General features: G+C 45.8%; 2 protein-coding genes across 4 annotated transcripts in view; one reads left to right on the forward strand and one right to left on the reverse strand.

Annotated features, from left to right (window-relative positions):
• The window catches only part of DTX4 (deltex E3 ubiquitin ligase 4), a 34673-nt gene extending 20078 nt beyond the window's left edge, over positions 1-14595 (forward strand). For all 3 annotated transcript variants that reach the window (XM_070228743.1, XM_001915461.5, XM_023654102.2), the window contains exons 6-9: positions 653-805; positions 4079-4240; positions 8820-8909; positions 11166-14595. In XM_070228743.1, coding sequence (XP_070084844.1) covers positions 653-805; positions 4079-4240; positions 8820-8909; positions 11166-11399 — 639 coding nt within the window. In that variant the 3' untranslated portion in view covers positions 11400-14595. The remainder of the gene's footprint in view (positions 1-652; positions 806-4078; positions 4241-8819; positions 8910-11165) is intronic.
• A 2602-nt stretch (positions 14596-17197) lies between these two features.
• Positions 17198-19351, reverse strand: MPEG1 (macrophage expressed 1). The gene is given in 1 exon segment (NM_001257155.1): positions 17198-19351. A coding segment is annotated over 1 exon segment (2154 nt).
• Positions 19352-19922: the final 571 nt, after the last annotated feature.

A 19922-nucleotide genomic window follows, 5' to 3' on the forward strand; every position in this document is an offset into this window, starting at 1 on the left:
CATGACAGTCTGAATTTAAGAAATACAGGATGATAAGCTATGGGAACTGACTTTAAAATGGGCTTGATGTAGAACAGTGGCTCCCAACCAGAGAGGGGATGCTACTGGCATCCAGTGGGTAGAGGCCAGAGATGCTCCTAAACACCCTACAATGCCCAGGACAGACCTTGCAGGAAAGGATTATTCTGCCTCAAATGTCAATAGTGCCAAGGTTGAGAAATCCTGTTGTTGATCTGTTTAAAATGCACACCCTCCAGTATACTCAAAATATAATACCTTTACAAAAGTTCATCTTAAATAAAGCTTGACAGTGGGTCTATCAGCAAGCATTTATTTCCTCGAAAGCCTTTGGAGGACACCAACAAAGGCAGTACATTGTCACTACTCTCAAGATTATCTTGTTGGCTGGCCCATGTTCACCTGTACCACCACTAGGAATTATTTCAGAAATTTCTCTCTTGCGTAAAGCAAGACAAAACTATAGTTAGAGTCCCAAAGGCACATATACCCTGGTTTGTGGGCTTTCTAGAAGAGGAGCAGTAATGGCTCACCTGACCTCTGAGATCTTGTGGGAACCACTGTGGAGATGCCCTGGCCTCCTAGGCTGGGTGAGAGCTGACGACCTCTCTGCTCTGTCCCTTCCCGTCCCCAGGACTGCACCATCTGTATGGAGCGCCTCACAGCCCCATCAGGCTACAAGGGCCCACAGCCGACAGTCAAGCCTGATCTGGTGGGAAAGCTGTCGAGATGTGGCCACATCTATCACATCTACTGCCTGGTTGCCATGTACAACAACGGCAACAAGGTTAGTGCCAGTCTTTGGGGCTGCTGCTACCTCCCGTGCTAAGCCCTGGAGGAGCAAGAGCGTGGAGCCCCTATTAGGGTGGCACCCGGGTGATTTGGGGAGTCCCACAGCAACAGGAATGATGATCTTGGCTTTTCTCAGCAGGAGCAGTCCTTCACAATATTGTAATGTTGGAAACACCTGTCTTTACCTTCCCTGTGGGCTATACTACCCAACTCGCCCCAGTCCCTACCCTGGGTGTGGTGGTCTGAGAGAGAGAATCCTGTCCCTGAGGGTTCTGAAGGGAGTGACCCATGATAATGGGCCCATGTTCAGTGTTCATTCATACTAGCATAGAAGGATTTTCCAATCACCCTTCCTTCTCTAGGGCTAGTGATTTTCAGTTATAATTCATTTTCTTTGGACAATTTCTTTTATTTATTTATTTATTTATTTTTCTGGGAGAGATTTGTGCTGAGCTAATATCTGTTGCCAATCTCCTTTTTCTTTTTTGTTTTTCCCTCCCCAAAGCCCCAGTATGTAGATGTATATTCTAGTTGTAAGTCCTTCTAGTTCTTCTATGCGAGTCACCGCCACAGCATGGCTACTGGCAGACGAGTAGTGTGGTTCTGTGCCCAGGAACTGAGCCCAGGCTGCCAAAGTGGAGCATGGCAAACTTTAACCACTAGGCCATCAGGGCTGACTCTGGACAATTTCAAAACACCCTTGATTGCCCCTTCAAAGCATTAGAGACTGTTGCCAGAGCATACCTGGTAGTCCCTTAGCATCCCACTTTTGGAGGAAGAAAGGCTGCTTGTGATGCTCATCTTGTCCATTAATGACAGCGGAGTGGAATTCCCCAATTAGAGCTGGTTTCCAGGAATCTGGGAGTGTCCTCAGATGATAACTCTCTCCTTACAATGTCTGAGCCTTTTTTAAGTCATTGGCTTTTCTCCTGTTCTTTCCTGTGCCTGGAATAGTCTTCACTCCTCATCTCCATGAATTAGAATCCTACTTGTTTCTTCAGGCCCAGCTTGGACTGCATCAGAGTCTGAGATTTCCCTGATATCCACCAACTTCTTACTTACTCAAAAGAACATCTGGCTTTTGGAGGCTGCTTTTGGGGGCTGCTCTGTACTTCTCTTGCTGTGGGAAAGAGGAGAGGCAGGCTTGAACCCTGGCTTATTAGCCAAATGACGTTGCGCAAGATTTTCAACTACTCTGAGGTTTCACTTTCCATCTGGAAAATGGAGATAAAGCAATATCTAATTTATAGGGTTTTATTACTATTATTACTCAAGTTGATATTTGAATTATGTATTTTCTTCTTTGTATTATGGTTATAATCTTTTTCTTTGTCTTTATGTAGTCCTCTGATTGAAGTTGGCAAAGTGCTTGGGATCTTTCTCAGTGTCTCAGAGAGTGCAAACTCAGTCGCTGATGGACGATGCATGTCTGGATCCCCTGCCCACTTCACTGACCCTAAACTAAAAGGTTTCTTTGGGACTTTGCATTTTACGAAGTTATTTTGAGTTTAAAGGGGTTTCTTAGCACATTCATTACCTTTTTGATGACTGTATTTAAGGAGAATCTAGTACCTCCTTGCATTTATTTCCATCGTGCTTCAAAAATGTTTCTCAATTCACTATCCTTTATTCTCCTTCCCATTAATACTTTGAAGCATGCATTTTTTTATTTTCTTTACACAGAAGATGGGAGAGAGGGCCCCACAGAGAAACAGAGTGATTCACCCAAGGTCATGAAGCAAGTTAAGGCCAGAACAGAGAGTGGGACCTGGGTTTCTTGACCCAAAGCCTTGGGTTCTCGTCCTTTCATCACTTGGAGTAGCCTATGTTTTCCTGAGTACAAGCTATTCCTTTAAATGTGTAGAGCTTGAATTGAAATGTCCTGAAATAACTCCACAGAGGATCCCAGCCTTCCGGAGGAGGTGGGTGTCCTGGACAGCTTTGGTCCCAGCTGTGCGACAGCGCTTTTTATACACTTTGCTCCCTGCCCACGCATGCCTTCCTTGTCCTCATCTGCTTTCTTTTTGTGAACCTGGAATATGATTTACTGTCCAGGCTGTCCTCCAGGCTCTCCTCCCACCCATCCAGGTGGCACTTCACCAGGCCCTGCTGTGAAACCATGACTCCTTACATCACTGCATCCAGAGTCCCCTGCAGTCCCCTAACAGAGCCACTGAGGTACAGTGCAAAGCCTGTGGGATTTACACAGACCCACTGGAGTCCCAGCCCTAACTAGCGGCAAGTCCTTTAATTTTGCTCTGCCTCAATTCCCTCCTCTGTAAAAGGGAATAATTTTTAAGGCTAATAATAATAAGACTAATATTTCTTCTCAGCTGATGTCAGAAAGTGAGGTCTAAGCAAGAAAAGAGATGTAAATTGTTGCAAGGTTTAAAATTCTATAACTAATGCCATCATTCCCTCCTCTAGTTATTTATGCAGACCTCATCCTTCATCCTTCTAAACCAATTCATAACTATTCTTTAAGGACCGTCTTCTGAAAATCATCTTCATTTACTCCAGCACATGGTGCCCAATTTCTCTTCGTCGCAGTGGTTTCCAAAACTGTCTGAACATTAGTCTCCCCACGGAAATCATAAAACTACTAATAGCATTTAGATACTCCACATGCTAAACCCTTCTTATGGATTATCTCATTGAATCCTCTGAACAGCTCACTGAGATAGGTACTCTTATTTTCCTTGTTCTATAAGGAAACCAAGCCTTAGAGAGGTTAATTAATTTGTCCATGGTCACAGAGCGGGTAGATGACAGAGCTGGGAATCAAATCCAGGCAGTTTGTCTTCAGAGTTCACGCTCTTCATCACCACACTCCATAGCCTCCCAACTCTGCCTCACTGGGCCTGGTGTGAGTCTAGGTATCTTTGGATTTCCCAAGCTTAGGAGGTGATTCTGATGTGCTGCTCTCTAGTGCTTGCTGTCGGTTCCACTCCTTCGGTACTTAGCAGTTAAATGATGATTCCCTATGAGTGCTCCCTGCCCTCTTGAGCTGGTCTCCTTCTCAAGAACAGGATCTCTCTCACCTGCCCCTTAGCATGGATCCTGGGGCTTTTTGTGGACTTTACCTCCCATTACTTTGGAGAAAGCAGAAATGGCTTCGGTAGCTAGGCAGGGAGGTTGGGAAGTTTAGTACTCATTTTGGTGCATTTTGACACCCTGGCCCTTTATCTGTGGTACGTTTTGGGGTTGGGTGGGGAGGTCATTACCAAAACTGTTTCCCAATCTGGTTCTTTTGGCTTTTTCTTCCCAGGATGGGAGTTTGCAGTGTCCAACCTGCAAGACCATTTATGGGGTGAAGACAGGTACCCAGCCTCCGGGGAAGATGGAATACCATCTCATCCCCCACTCTTTGCCTGGCCATCCGGACTGCAAAACCATCCGAATCATCTACAGCATCCCCCCTGGAATTCAGGTGAGCTCATCCTCAGCCATTGACTTTTATTGTTTTATGTTTAAATGTTTGCAGATAAATGTTTGTCTTACTCCATTCCAGTTGCTATAGCAAAATACCATAGACTGGGTGGCTTTTGAACAAAAGAAATTCATTTCTCACAGTTCCGGACGCTAGGAAGCCAAGGTCAAGGTTCAGGGTCTGGTGAGAGCCCTCTTCTTGGTTCATAGACCATCTTCTCGCTGTGTCCTCACATGGTGGAAGGGGTGAAGGAGCTTTCTGGGGTATCTTTTGTAAGGACACTAATCCCATTCATGATGGCTTCACCCTCTCAACGTAACTACCTACCAAAGGCCCTACCCCCTAATACCATCACGTTGGGGGTTAGATTTCAACATATTAATTTTGGGAGGACACAAACTTTCACTCTATAGCATTCCACTCCTGGCTTCCCAAAATTCATGTTCTTCTTGCATGCAAAATACATTCATTCCATTTCAACAGTCCCAAAAGTCTTAACTCATTCTAGTATCAACTTTAAAGTCTAAGTCCAAAGTCTTGTCTAAATATTAACTGAATCAGGTATGGGTGAGGCTCAAGGTACTATTCATCCTGAGGCAAATTCCCCTCCAGCTGTGAACTTGTGAAACCAAACAAGTTATGTGGTGGAGCCTCACCAGACGATAAATCTGTTGGCACCTTAATGTTGGACTTCCCAGCCTCTAGAACTGTGAGGAATGAATTTCTGTTGTTTCAAAGCCACTCAGTTTGTGGCGTTTTGTTATGGCAGCCCGCACTGACTATGATGATGTTACGAAAAGTTTCCTTCCCAGTCTAATACCCTGTCTCACAACTTCCCCACTCTCCACCATTGTTCTTGCTTCCTTATGTATCCTTCCAGATTCTTTGTGCATTTGCAATGAAGATTGCATCCACTCCTCCCATTTTTACACAAAGGATGACATATTAGACATATTGTTCTGCACCCTGCATTTTTCAATTAACAATATAGTCTATAGATCTTTCCATGTCAGTATAAAGAGTGTTTCCTCATTCTTTCTTAGCTCTGCAGAATAATCCATTGTATAAATGTACCATAATTTATATTCAACAGTCTCCATTTGATGAGCATATGGATTGTTTTCAATTTTTTGCTACAACAAATAATACTGTAATGAATAAGCTTGTATGCATATGAGTATACCAGTAGAATAATTTTCTAGAAGCAGAATTTCTTTGTCAAATGATATTTGCATTTGTAATTTGATAGTTAGTCCTTGGATCTGATTTTTGTGGGCACTTGTTTCCTCTTCTGATTCTTTGAAAGACAATTCTAAGGAACAGACTGAGCAATTTTCCTGATAGTAAATACAAATGTGCCCCTTCCTTTACATGTTGAAGCTTTTTCTAAATGTTCTAGTGTGCTTACTGGATTCATTTATTTAACAAATATTTATTAGTTCACCCTTATTTTCTCGCTCTTCCTTGCCTTCTTCCATTTTCTCTTTTATTTAACAAAGATTTGGGGGTGGATTATGAGCCAGGTGTGTTCTAAGTTCTGAAGAAACAATGGTGAGCAAAACCTTGCCCTTCTTGAAGTCCCCATTCTAGTAGGATGAGGAAGACGATAAAGTAAACAAGTGAAAAAACAAGATATTTCCAAAGAGTGCTAAGTGATGTGGAAGAAATAAAACAGGGAGATGTGAAAGCCTGCAGAAGAATTAAATTAAAAACCATGATTCTTCTTCAGAGGACTAACCATCCAGTCAGGGAAAAATAAATATACATCACTAAGCTATAGAGCAAAAAATGATATGCGCCACCGGTAAAAGCTGTGGGAGGCAGTATGGACAAAGGCAACACAAGGCCTTCAAAGTCTGACAGAACTGGGTTCCAATTCCTGGCTGCTTCCTTATCAGCTGAGGACTTTGGATGGTCACTTGACCTTTCTGAGCTTGGTTTCTTTATCTGTACAGCCAGAAACCTAATATGCAGGGGTTTTGTAAAGATGGAGATAATGTTTGTATGTGCATATTGTGGCACCGGACACAGTACTAAGGTGCTCAATACCTAGTTTGAGTACCCTTCTTGTGAGGATAATGAGGACAGCTTATGTCTGTCCACTGGGAGGGTTGGAGGAGAACTTCTGCTGTGGGGCACTCACTATTAGGGCCTTGGAAGACATGAAGAAATGGAGGAGAGCGTTTTTAGTTGGAGGATGTAGCAGAGTTGTAGAGGAGAGAAAGTAGGGGTGTTGAAAGCCCTTAAGGAAGAGTTTTAAGAGGTCGAAGACTTGTGAAAGTGGAGGAGAAGAGGAGGGAGCGTGAAGGATGTAGAAGAGTAGGCAGTGAAGACAGATTGTGGCCAGGCCACAGAAGGTCTTGAACACCAGGGTGAGGGCTGTGGATTTTGCTTGTCAGGCTGTGGGGAGTCCCTGGAGGTTGTTGGGCATGTGATTAGGATTATGGAAAGTCGTGTGATTGAGATTAGGCTTTAGAAAGTCAGTCTGGCGAAAGAGTGAGTGAGGGATGACCTGACAGACCAATTAGGAGACCACTGTAATAGTTCAGGCTCCAGCAATGGGGCCTGAATAGGGAGGGGCCAGGGGCAAGGGAGAGCAAGATATGGTTGGATGCGGGGGCAGGCAAGACTCCTGGAATGATTCTAGGCAGCTAGTTGGGGTAATAGGGACATGAATGAAAATTTGGGAGTCAGGAGAAACAGCTGATGGCCTTGGTGGGAGGTAGAACAGACTGAAGTAGGCAGAGGTCAGGATGGGGCAACCGTTTTGGAGGATGCTCTTTTTCCCAGCCTCCAGGACTGAACAACAGAGAGCCTGAAGGGTATAGAGGTGCCTGCAGGCTGCCCATGGAACTGCCACAGCTCCTCCAGGAAAACTCAAGCTTATATCAAGGCAAATGCATCTCTCCACTGTCATTACAGCCACTCTGTAGACCCAACCCAGAAAGTCAATATCTGCGCTCTCAGTGCCATGTCCATCACTAGAGACTCCAGGGACCAAGAGCTTTGGCTTCCTGGAGGAGTTGAGACCTTTAAGCTCTGCCTTCACTGCAGAGAACTGTTTCTTGGGGGAGAAGCTCAGCTGGGCAGAGTCGTGACTGCTCAGTTTAGCAACATGCTGGGAGCACACAGCCTTGCTGGGTCACTGCCAGGCAGGCATCTGAGTTGGCCACACAGCTGGCACTCTCAGGCAGGAGAGGAGAAGGCAGAGCTGTGGTTGGAATTGGCCCTTCAGTCCGGCAGCCTGGCTTAGAAACAGCCATGGCCATGAGAATGTGGTCAATGTGGAGTGATTTCATATGAATATGAAATTCAGAACTGTCACGTCCTGCATCACCAGGAAGACATTACATTGTTGCCTCTTTGAGCTCACAGTCATCTTCCCCTTCTCTGTAACCCCACTGCACATATCATAGTGCTCAATTTGCCAAGTTATAGATGATCTTGAACCATGCTATTAAAAAAATTATCACAGAATTTTAAAGTCATTTTGGAACCATTGTCCATAATAAGAGAAAGTGAAAAATCTGTTTTCTTACAGTTTTGTTATTCATTCATTCACTCATGCGCTCATTCATTATTTAGCCAGGATATATTTTCTGATCATCTCTATGAGAGCTTGTGCCAGGAGCTGCATGGAATTATCAATATTAAATCGGTTTCATCTAGAAGAGAATTTAAAACAGAGTTCCACAGACCTTAAGGGAGTCAGGGATGCTCAGAAGTTATAGACAAATATTTGTGCATGTGTGGGAAATACGTGTATTGGTGGGAGAAAATCCCCCACTTTTCATGAACTTCTCAAAGGGGCCTGTGGACCCTTTCTGGACTCTGATTAGAAAGCCTGGTTTCTGGCTAAATTCTGCTTTAGTTTCTTTCTGAGACTGCTTTTTAGTAGGAGTATTGGGTGATGACAGTTGAAATGTTGTTAGAAGATTTTTAGTCTCAAATATCCCGATCTATATTATTAAACAAGAAAACAAGTAAAAACACACGAGGACAACAGAGAAAATTCACAAGAATTATTCAGAAAATTCTGATTGCATGGCTCCTAGCTCAGAGGCACTTTTGTTATTCTGAGTAGGGTAGAGGTAAAAAGGCCAGAGTATGCCTCAGGAAGGCTGGATTAAGTTTTGACAAAGCAATTGACCTTATGAAAGTCATCTAACCTCTTGGGCTGTAATTTTCTTCTTTTGTAAAACAAAAGAACCAGAATAGATGATGATGATGAAAAACATTTACTGAGCTCTTTCTATGCACCAGGCTTCATGCTCACTTAACATTTACAGTAGTCCCACAAGGTAAGAATTCACATCCTACCTATTTAACTTAGGGAACCAATGCCCCAAGAGTGGCTCCAGCTAATACAGCTGGGAGGCAGCAGGTCTGGTTTAAACCCAGGTCTTAGGACTCCAAAGCGCATGTGTTAAATGACTACTCCCGCTGCTGTTCCGGTCTGTTCTCTGTCTATACTCTTGGGCCGTTATTATTGTCATTATTTGAATTAGTCACAGCCTACACCCCCTTCCTTAGAAATATTTTGAAAAATGTCCTTCACTTTCTTTCTTTCTGCTTTTAGGGGCCAGAACACCCGAATCCTGGGAAGAGTTTCAGCGCCCGTGGCTTCCCACGACACTGTTACCTTCCGGACAGCGAGAAAGGGAGAAAAGTAAGGGCTGGGGGGCGCGGTGTTCAGGGTAGAGCTGAGGAACTTAATTCTATGTTAGGGCACCGAGTTGTGCTTCCTGCGGTGCACAGGCTAAAGAGAACTGGGTCTCTTTTAACTCTGGATGTACATGGTAACAAGGTCATATTTGAGTCAACTGTAGGTAAGAGTGGATATGACTAGGACTCTTTTTGCAGGGTGGTGGAAGTCAGAGCTTTTGGTTTTTTCCTGTCCTGGATATTACTGGCAATAATTCACATATTTTAGGACCCTTTCTCTAGGGCTTTGCTGCTTAACAGCTGGTCCTGGGAGCAGCACCAGTGGCAACACCTAGAAGCTTGATAGAAATGCAGAACCTAAGAAACAACTTCATTTTAATAAGATCCCAGGTGATCTGACAGCACATTAAAGCTTGAGAAGCATTATTCTGGCGCAGCAATCTCAATTTGTGGGAGACTATTTTCTTTTTATGTACTTTCTATTCTTCGACTTTTCCCAAAAGGGCAGAGGGAAAAACCATTGGGTTTCTGGATTCCTAGTGATGCATGGTCAGGTGTAGTGGTTTAATGAATTCTAAACTTAGAATAAAAATTTCTTATTCATTTTTCTATGGATAAGGCCAGAAAATCATTGGGTTTTCAAAACCTTCTCTGTTCTCAAAAGAGATAAGAACCATTGATCTAAGTGGATATTGTATCCTTTCTTGTGGGAGTGCTGGGGAAAATGTTGGACAAGAGGTATGTTTTCATTTGCTTTCTCTGGGTCATGCTATGTACCAACCAACCTCTGAATCTCAGTGGCTTACTTCAACAAATATTTATTTCTCATGCACTTTGCATGTCAGTTGCTGTGGCTCGGTTGCTGCTATAGGACAGCTCAGTCTGCTCCATATGGCTTCCTGTTCCGGCATCGCGGTCAAAGGAGCAGCTGTTCCATGGTCCATGCCCTTCTCATGGAAGGCAGCAGAGGACCAAGAGAGAATCCAAGTGGAATTGTGCATGAGAGCTGCTCCTGGAAGCTTGTTACTTCCATTCACATTTCACAGGCCCCAGCAAGTCATGGGCAAATGAGACAATGAATGGGGTCATAAACTACCTATAGGGAGCCCCCTCGGGTCTCATGGCAAAGGATATGGATACCTTCTCTGTTGATATACCTCAAATCCTCTCCTCCCTCGGAGACTCAGCTCAGACAGAGCCACCTCCATGAAATCTATACTGATCCCCATCTGAGAGTCAACAGAGTAATGATTCAGACCACGGACTGTAGAGTCAGGGAGTCCTGAAATCAAGATCCTCTTTTGCCACTTACTAGCTGAATGACCAAGGCAAGTCTTTTATCTCTGAGCCTGTTTCCCTGTCTGCAGAAAGGTGATAATCAGAATACTCATCTTATCCAATTATTATAACCACTACATGACCCAATGCTTGGCACTTATTAAGTAAACACTCAGGAGATGGTAGCTCATTGTTTTAATGTCTGCTGTTATAATTACTACTACTATTATGCCCTGTTTGCAGTAGTTCAGTTTTGAATCCAGTACGTTTTTATTGGGTGCTTCTTCATGCTGGACAGGGTGTTAGGCATTTATCTTGCTCAACAAAGATTTTTCTTTATAATTTAGCTGAGTTAGGACATTCTGCAAGCCCTAACACCTCTTGGGCCTCACCTATAAAATAGAGACAATAGCACCTGCCAGACCTGCCCCAAAGTGTGGTTGTGAGGACCAGCTGATCAAATAAATATGAAATAACCTGGAAGCAGTCAAGGTACTTCAACCATGTCACTGGAGAAAAGTTCTACAACTTTAACTGTGGGTAAATTAATACCACATTCAGGTGGTGATGGTAGAGGAGCTTCAGAAGATCTCAGATCCTAAATGCCTTGAATTCCTAGATCCTGTCTTTTAAAATACAGCTGTGATGTTGGTAGCTAACAGTTGTTGAGTAGTGTCTGCCAGGGACTGCCTCCTAAAATGTTCACAACCTTTGGAGGCAGATTGGACCATTGCCAATTTATAAGTAAGGAAATTAGAGAGGTGATATAACTTGCCTAAGGTCACAGTTAGTCAGTGACAGAGCCAAGAGTTAACCTGCAGGTCCCTGACTCCACACCCAAATCTCTTTCTAGTCAGTATGCTGCTTAGGGCATCATGATGCAGGAAGGCGTGAGACCCTTAGGAGACTCTCTACCATCCATGGGATAGTCTTTGACTGACACTAAGTATCTGTCTTTGGTGTTCTACCTTTACTGTCTTAGGTTCTGAAGCTGCTACTTGTGGCCTGGGATCGCCGCCTCATCTTTGCCATTGGTACCTCCAGCACCACGGGCGAGTCAGATACCGTCATCTGGAATGAGGTCCACCACAAGACAGAGTTTGGCTCTAATCTCACTGGCCATGGCTACCCAGATGCCAATTACCTGGATAATGTGCTGGCTGAACTGGCTGCCCAGGGCATTTCTGAGGATAGCACTGCCCAGGAGAAGGACTGAGCTACAAGGGCTTTGGGGTGGAGGGGCCGTGGGGACCACAGGGCAGGAATTGGGGAGAGTCAAGGTAGAAGTTGGTGCCATGCCCTCCTGACTCCCTCATCTCCTCTCCTGTCCTGTCTCCATCCCTTATCCCTCCCAGCCACAGGGAGGAGCCAGATTGAATAAGGTGATGTCATTCATAAACCTCATCCATCACAAAGGGGGCATGGGATGAGGGCCATCCTCGGTCCGTTCCCATGGAGTTTTCGGTGCTGGGTAGGCAAGAAACCCCACCCCCCTGCATCCCCTTAAGTGGGGGCATGGTCAGCACACTTAGGGTGTGGACAGTGCATGGGCACTCCATACCCTGGCCTTGTGAAGCCTGAGGTTCAGTGCCTCAGCTGGCTTCTTGCTGCTTCCACTCTGCTTTGAGAGCGGAGTATCTGCTTTTCTCTCCTCCGCTGGAGGTGAGGAGCTCTCACTGTGCAAGGTTGGGGGGTAAAGGGGTGAACCGCTAAACTGCTGTGACATCAGAAATCGATGCCTCGGTGTACAGCGAGGAAGTACTTCTTGCCAAGAGGGTCAGGGAGGCAAAGTCTTCTAGGAGCCCGCTCAGCTCTCATGATAGTCCTTGGCTTCCCTGGGCCCTCCCTCCTCCTCACACCTTTGACCGTCCAAAGAGGCATCTGGTTCTCTTGTGCTGATGGATGGACTCTGGGATTCCTCTCTGGGGTGGCATCTTGTGATGTTTCTAGCCCCTCTCTGATCAGACCAGAGCCTGCATCCCACTTAGCATCTGAACTGTCCTCAGGGAGAGGAGCCCATAGCCTTCTTCCCAACTCATCCCAGACCAGCTCAAAGATTCCATGAGTTTCATCAAGTCACTGTGAGTAGAGCTCATTCTGGGCTCTGTGCCATCTGTGTATGTGCATATATATGTGTGTGTGTGCGGTGTGCGTGCGCACAACAGGACTGGGTTGGTGGAGAGTCCCATCATGTTCCCACACTGTTTTGCAAGATGTTAAACCCCAGTTCTGATGGGGACCAAACAGCCAGGCTGTGGTCCCCTGACTTCCCTCACCATTTACCATAGTAAATTTGGACCCTGACAGAGATAGAACTGTGCTTTGGGAGATGTGTAAGATGAGGCCCTTTCTATATCTCTTTCAAGGTTGGATCTCCATCCAGTCTTATTTCTATGAAAGCTTCAATCTGTCTCCATGCAAATTTGCTAGTCAGAGCCCAGAGGTGGTGCTGGGTCCCATATCTCCCTCATCTATTACAGATTGATCTAGAGCATGGAGGGAGCCTCTTTAGCTCATTCCTAATAGGGTAAGACCATATTATGGTCCAGTCCAACCTACGTCAGGGTTGTGTTCCAAGACCCTTTCTATCTTCTCCCCAACAGTCCTCTTGCCTTTGGCTCCCATTAAGGAAAGTACTGGGGGTCAGGGAGGAGAGAAGGGGGATCAAGAAGGGAAACTCAATTCCCCCTTTGAAAGTGGGTTCTTTGAACTATGTGTTTGGGGGAAGTTCCTCTGGATACTAATTTGAATTTATATACCTCATATTTTGGGGGTTTGACGTATATATATATGCATATATATTTCATAATATTAGGAAGGTTTTTGATGCTAGAAAAATTGAAACAAATGAACCTTCAAAAATGGTACTTAAGTTAGAACTGAAAGCCAAGCTTTCCTGAGAGCTAGCTCCAGAGCTGCTTGGTGTTAAGCCTGCAGCAGTTTTGACGTTAGCGTGGCCAGTGGGTTCACTTGAGTGTCACCCAGTTTCTCAGGACACACTGGTGCTGAGCCTTTCCTCATTTTTCAAATGGCTGTAGGGATCTTAACTGGCTCCAGCAGAGGGAGCTCTGATAGGAGGAATTGTCCCTGCCATCTTAGTTCTAGTCTTCCCCATCAGTCGGCAGCCATTTTATCTCACCAGCAGACCAGAAGATTGGTCCTGAGTTCACTGCACCATGGGGCAGATTCCTGCCTCAGTTGGGAAGGAAACATCTGAACTCAAGGAAGAGACATACCTGCAGTGTTTAATGTCATGCCCCGTGCCCTTTGCTAGGCTACCATGTACCAGAGAAGATTGGAGAGCCTCATTGTAGGCCTAATACCATCTCCACCTTCAGTGCCCTGGTCAAGTATCTGCTGAGATTCTCACCCACAGGGATGAGGAAATAGACTGAGGATCAGTGAGTAGAAACACACAACTGTGCAGTAGGAGATGGGGAAGAAAAGAAGACATGCTTTGACAACTGGCAGTGGGCAGTGGGGAGAGACTGATTTCCTTGCACCAGGCAGAAGAAAGGTATATATGGGGAAGTGGATGGCCAAGAGCAGAAAGAAGAGACCCAGACTGCGTGTAAGGCAGGCAGCCTGACAGGGGCAATACCACTTTGATAGTAAGTCTTCATACCTTCAAGTCTTTCCCTCTAGGATGTTGACTGTCGCTGTGCCCTGTTTCTCTTCCTCTCTGAGGATGCTCTTCTTGTGGGACTTTCTGGGCAGAAGGGATCTTGAATTTCCTTTCTAACACTGTGCCAGGCAAGACAGGGGGCCTTCGTCTTCCCTTTCTCTTGTGCCAACCTGGAAAGGCACAGTCTTGGGTTCAGCGAGAACCCTGCCAGCAGAGGCCCTGTGCATCTAACAATTTGACACAGGATGTTTTCCCACCAGAAGCCCTGCTGTGTTCTTTGGCCTATACAGGGAATTCCATGCCCTTCCTTTCATCGTCTTAGCACCAGCAGCCTAGTTTCTCCCTTCCTGAGTCTCCAGGGACAACAGATGGGATTGAATGTCTCCAAACCCTGACAGATGCTCATCCTTTAAAGGTAAATTGTGTATATGTGGTCGTGTGTGCCTTTGTGTTTTCATCTCCCTCCTTCCCCCTTTTGTAAAACTTGGACTTCTCTGTCGTTTCATACTTGATCAAAAGTACTCGTCCTGGTATTGCACTGTTGTGCGCATGAGATGTTAGGGGAAGTCCTCGTGAGGTACAAGAAAGGGCCTGTCCCCTTTCCTTGTCTGTGGTTACTGGCATTTGAGTGGTGGGGGGGCGTTTCTGGGAAAGGGCAGGTGAATGTCCTGTTGTCTGTAACTGGTGTGTTTTGAAGTCCTTGGTGTTGCTCTGTGAGAGGACATCGCCACCTGGTGCTCATGAGGTGTATGTGCAGAACAATAAATGGCAAATGAACAACCATAAATTGTTGTTTAACCTGCTTTCTATAGATCAGGGCACCTATCTGTGAGGCATTTGGGATACCTCCCTGAGTCTGTAAGGAACCACAAAACCTTCCGTTGGAGGGAGGGGAAAGTCCCTTTGCTCTATTTTTTTTTTTTCTACATCTTTTCTAACCACACATTTGGCCAAGGGACCTGGCTTGACTTCTTGTTCCTCTGAAGCAGCGGACCACATGGCAGGGAAATAAGTAAGTGAACCTTTGGGGGAAAGACCCTCTTAAAAACCGCGAATGTTAGCTTCCTAAAGTTCTCTTTACCTGACCACGATATAGTGTATGTGTCAATAGTTTACAGGCTGTTGTTTTTCAAATAAGTGTTTAGCATTAATCCTGATACTAACGAGAACACAAAAATAAAACGCAAGTGCAAAGCTGCCTTTGTCACCCAGATGTGTCTCTATATCTCATAGTCCACAGAGTGGTTTCCTTGGCAGCCAGGATTAATCTTTCCACAGACCTCAACCTGCGTTCACCAGTCAGGAAAGTGGAGCCCATGAACCCCTCCCCCGGCCCCCATCAGGGTCCTAACTTTGTCAAACGACTTGAGTGTAAACTGGAAACTCGCACGTTCTGATTTCCTCTGGATGAACAGTCAGACAGAGTGTTCCTTAAATACATATTTTAATGCATATTTATGTGAAATTTTGTTATCAGAAATACAAGTTTGTGAAGAGCTTTTTATTGCAATGGGCAGTTACTGCATGAAAAGTGTAGGAGCCTATAGACTATACTCCATCTCTCTGACTCAGTAATCTTCAAAGAATTCATGGGAAAGTTAGTATTTGCAGAAAAGTGGTTAGCTTTGCTGAAACCTACCCACAAAACACCCAGAGGTTTAGGGGAACATTTTAATGCTTCAGAGGCAGGGTTAAGTGAAGAGGTTGTAGACATCAGTGTCACTGGCTGAATAGCTGGGAGAGCAGGGCTCAAATTCTGTGATTCACTTCTCTTCTCCATACCGCGGTGGGAGATGGATGCATATCCTCCCATCTTCCCACAGGCCGGGATGCTTCAAGCTTCTCAGGAGGACCTATTGTAAGCCTAAACTCTTGATTGTGAATGTTAACCAGGAGAGGACAAATTATCCTTCATAGAAGATAACTCGCTTATGACATTTGATTGGTTACGAAATGTTGTGGAGGGACATTAGTAGATTCACCCCAATAATTACGGTTAGGTGAGATCAGTATTAAAATTGGGCAAAGCCCCAAATGTTAGGTGACAATCATGCATCCCACCAGGTGCCCCCGGGAAGTCACACTGGAACTGAAATAAATGTGTCACAAATGGTGTTGGATGCCTTTTTCATTTCGTATAAAAACATGGATCTGATCAAGTCAGCCCCCATTCTGGTGGGAAAAGTAAAGGTGGGGTACATAATTGGTGCTTTCTACTCTGTTTTACTTTTAAGGAAGAAGTGATAGTTAGGGGTGGGCTTACTTTGACTTCTTGCATTTTTCCTTGTCTCCCACCCCCAGGAAATTGCAGACTTCCCATTAGAATGTGGGAGGGGTGTGTGTGTGTGTGTGTATGTGTTTGTGTGTGTGTGTATGTGTTTGAGGGGGTTGTGTGCATGTGATGGGAGGACAGGAAGAGTAAGGGCCACTCATGGACTAGAAAGGGGTTGTACTTTGCTAACACAGACAGGAAACTGTAATGCTTGATCTATCCAAATCTATGGCTCCTTTCTTTGCCCCAATTATGATGAGTTAAGAGGAAGAAACCAGGTAGTTGGTTGTGGGTAAGAATTCCAATTTCCGCTTAGCACCAGAATCTTTTCCAGGTTTTACCCTTTCTTCATTCACTCTGTCTCTAAACAATTCCCACCCCATTGACCTCCTAATGAAAATTTATAAGTTAAAATATTTTCTGAGAACTTTATGACACTAGCCTGAAGTCCAAGAGAGGCCTGCTCTAAGTCAGTCCTGACCATGGGGAAGTTGGAAAAAGTGGGCTTGGTACAAGCAACATCTTTCTGTTCAGATGATGTTGAGATGACCCAGAGGAGAGGCCACAATCCGTTAATACGGAACCCTCAAAGCTGAAAAGCAGTGGCCAAGCAGGACTTCCTGTGTCTTCTGGGCATCCAGTCAGCCTCCATGAACATGAAAGTCAGACAGCTTTTTAAAAAACGAAACAGTGGAAAGGTAGCATATAAAGGCAGAAATTCTTGCAGCTCATGAATTGAAAACCACGGCCGACCTCAGACTAAATCCGTAGTGTCGGAATCCAATGTCAACATTCTCCCACCTCTCTTTTTACACATATAGATTCAGATGAAGATAATTCATGACACACACAGAGAAAAGACACCCCCCTTCCTGCTTTAGTCCCTGCGATGACTTTTGCTTAGAAAGTCACAGCTGTTCCCCAACCCCAACCTCAAATTTGTCCATGTACCTCTGTTAATTTCCTGGCCCAGAGACCTGAGGAAGTCACAAAATTATACTCGCTTTTTGTTGCGCTTGCCACTTCAGTAGTTAGGATGGCAGAAGTAGAGAGAGAAAGAATGAAAGTCATCCTTGAAGCTCTGGCCGGAGATGAGAAATAGTTTCTTGGGAGAGATTCAGGCTGGACTCTGCTCCTGCTCTTGGTCAGGCATGTCTCTAGTCTCTGCAGTGCCTGGAGCCAAACTCTGCCTCTCCTCCTCTAATGCCTGGTATTCCCTCTTCTTGTACTTGCGGGTGCCGTAGATGGCCAGAGTGATGACAGCTGCCAGGGCGGCGGTGACCCCCACTGTGATCCCAGCTGCTGCTCCTCCTGACAGACCACTATCATTCCCATGGATGACCGTCATGGCCCTGCGCAACTCTAAGGGCTCTCCCAGCCTCCACTGCTGGGTCTGGGAATCTTTAATCCAGGAACTTGCAGTCTCAATATTAGTCACTATGACTGTGTTGGTGGCAGCCTGACTCATGAGGGGTGGCCGACTGTAAGGTGGGAGCCTGACGGGGGGCAGTGACCCTCCTGTAAAAAGCCCAGCCTTGACACAGTAGGACACTTGGCACCCATCACTGATGACGGCTAGGTGTTGGCTGAAGCCCCCGGGACACTTTTTTAGAGAAGGTGCCCCTATATCTCTGGATATGGCAGAATCCATCAAGGGGTTCCCGACTGCACAGCTAAAGAACCCACCAAAGGGGACCGAAAACCTATATCCCGACTCAAAGTCCTGAGAGGCACATACCTTGAGGTTTTCAAAAAGTCTCAATGGAATATAGCCAGCTGGGCATGACTGTGCATTTGTCAAAGGGTTTATGCTCTTACCACTGAAGAGGCCCCCGAAAAGTAGTCCTGAGTTTTCTGGTACTTGGCCAGTGGCCGCACACCAAAAAGCCCTAAATTCGGCCTTTGCCACCCGGAACACATCTTCACACACCGTCTTGCAGAAGATGAGGAGGGTGCACTTCCGTTGGCACTCCAGGTGGTTGTAACCCTCCTCATGGATCTGGGACAGCAGGTGGATTGGGGAGTAGCCAGAAGGGCAGGAGAAGTCGCCAGTGAGTGGGTTCTTCTCCTCCAAGTTTTGGCAGAGTTGGACAACATCATTTCCTGAGAACTGGGTGCATTCCTGATAAACTCCACCAAAGGAGAAATTGGTCATTTTCCCCTCGCAAGAGCCATCGTCAGTGTTGGCCTGAAAATTGAAGTTGGGTGAATCGAGATCTGTGCATCCAGGGTAGGTGTTGAACATGTAATAACGTCTCACAGCAGCTTCCACCGTCTTAGACAACTTCTTCACCAAGGGCCCCGGCAAATCAGGCAGCGTGTCGGGGTTGATGAAGAAATATAGAGGCAGTCCAGCACGGTCTACGGCCACCAGGTGGTTGGTGATGCCCTGTTGCCAGGCCTGGAGGGTGATGCCTGGGTAAAAAGGAACCCCTCCAATGCTTTGCACTCTGGAGTTGGTTCGGTTTGAGATGTAGCTCTTGGTGAAGGTATTCTGTGACGTGTAATTCTCCTCAAATTTGGAGCTCACAATGTTTAGGAAGGCAACTCCAGCAGATGCAGTTATTGCACTATGGCTGCTCTGGCTATCCTGCAGCAAGGAGGTTCTGATGTGGTCCTCCTGAATGAGAGCAGCCCCAGCGTCCACACTGATGATGACATGGGTGCCATAATTGAGAACCAGGAGTTCTGCCAAATAGGTGGCCATCCGTGTCTGGTTGTTCTCCAGACGGTCACAGATGTCTATGAGCTCCTTCTTAAACACCCTGCTTAGTTCTGAAGCTGGGTTGATTTTAACTGTGTATAGCAGGTTTCTTACCTGAACCCGGGTAGTTATAGCATGGTCCTTCACCTGAAGGGTCTTCATCCTCTGGAATTCAGAGGAGAACTTGCCATTGACTTTGGAAAAAAGGGAGAGTTCCAGGTTGATGGAGTAGGAGGTGCTGCTCTGGTAATTCACCCAGGAATCCAGGATTTCTGAGTTCATCTCCAGGTTGCTCTGTTTCTGGGGAATGGTGAATATTTCATCGGGGATGATGTACTGCCCGTCCTCTGTGGTCCTGCAGTTGGTATACGTCAAGTCCATCACCCGTCCCATGTCCACATTCCGCAGATTATCCCAGCCCCCTCCAGGTAAGACTTCCAGAACAGGTAGTTTTAAGGCATCCTTGCAGTTTTGAAATCCAGCCTCATCTCTCTTTTCCAGAGGCTGCTCCATTTTAGCCCATGCTGCCGCTGCCCAGAAGAGGATGGCACCCCTGACGCTGTTCATGGCTCAGGCAGCCCCAGCTCCACGCCAGCCCTAAGCAGTGGGCCAGTGAGCTTGGTGCAAACTGAACCAAAACGAAAGAAAGCAGTTGCTGAAACAAAAAAGTTCAACAGTTCTCTTAAAGCCACCAGTTGCTCTTTAGGCTAACCTAATTGCAAAATGGGGAAATGAGAGTTGATTGGAATACTAAGGTCTGTTAGGACTTTGAAATAATATGTTGTGATAGATTTGCAAACACAGCCCTATATCCTCAACAGTTAGCTACCCTGCCTGAACCCCACCTCCCCACAGCCCCGGGCTGCAGCAGTGTGGGCACTCAGAAGTGCAAACACATACCTTACTGCTTCCTCCCAGGTAGCTTTCCAACTTTGAAAGAAAGTTTTGATTTTGCTTTTTTGTTTGCTCTCTTGATGTTTCAAATTTTTCCTGACTGTTCTCTCCTGGGACTCCAATACCAGTTTCCTTTTACCATAAATGCAGAGGTGAATGGCAACATCACCCTTGCTAGGACACCCTGCCTTGGCCATACTTTGGCTAGCTGTAGGTCAAGGCCAAGGCCTCGGTTTCCCATTCA

Source organism: Equus caballus, chromosome 12 (assembly GCF_041296265.1).
Source record: "Equus caballus isolate H_3958 breed thoroughbred chromosome 12, TB-T2T, whole genome shotgun sequence".
Lineage (NCBI taxonomy): Eukaryota > Metazoa > Chordata > Mammalia > Perissodactyla > Equidae > Equus > Equus caballus.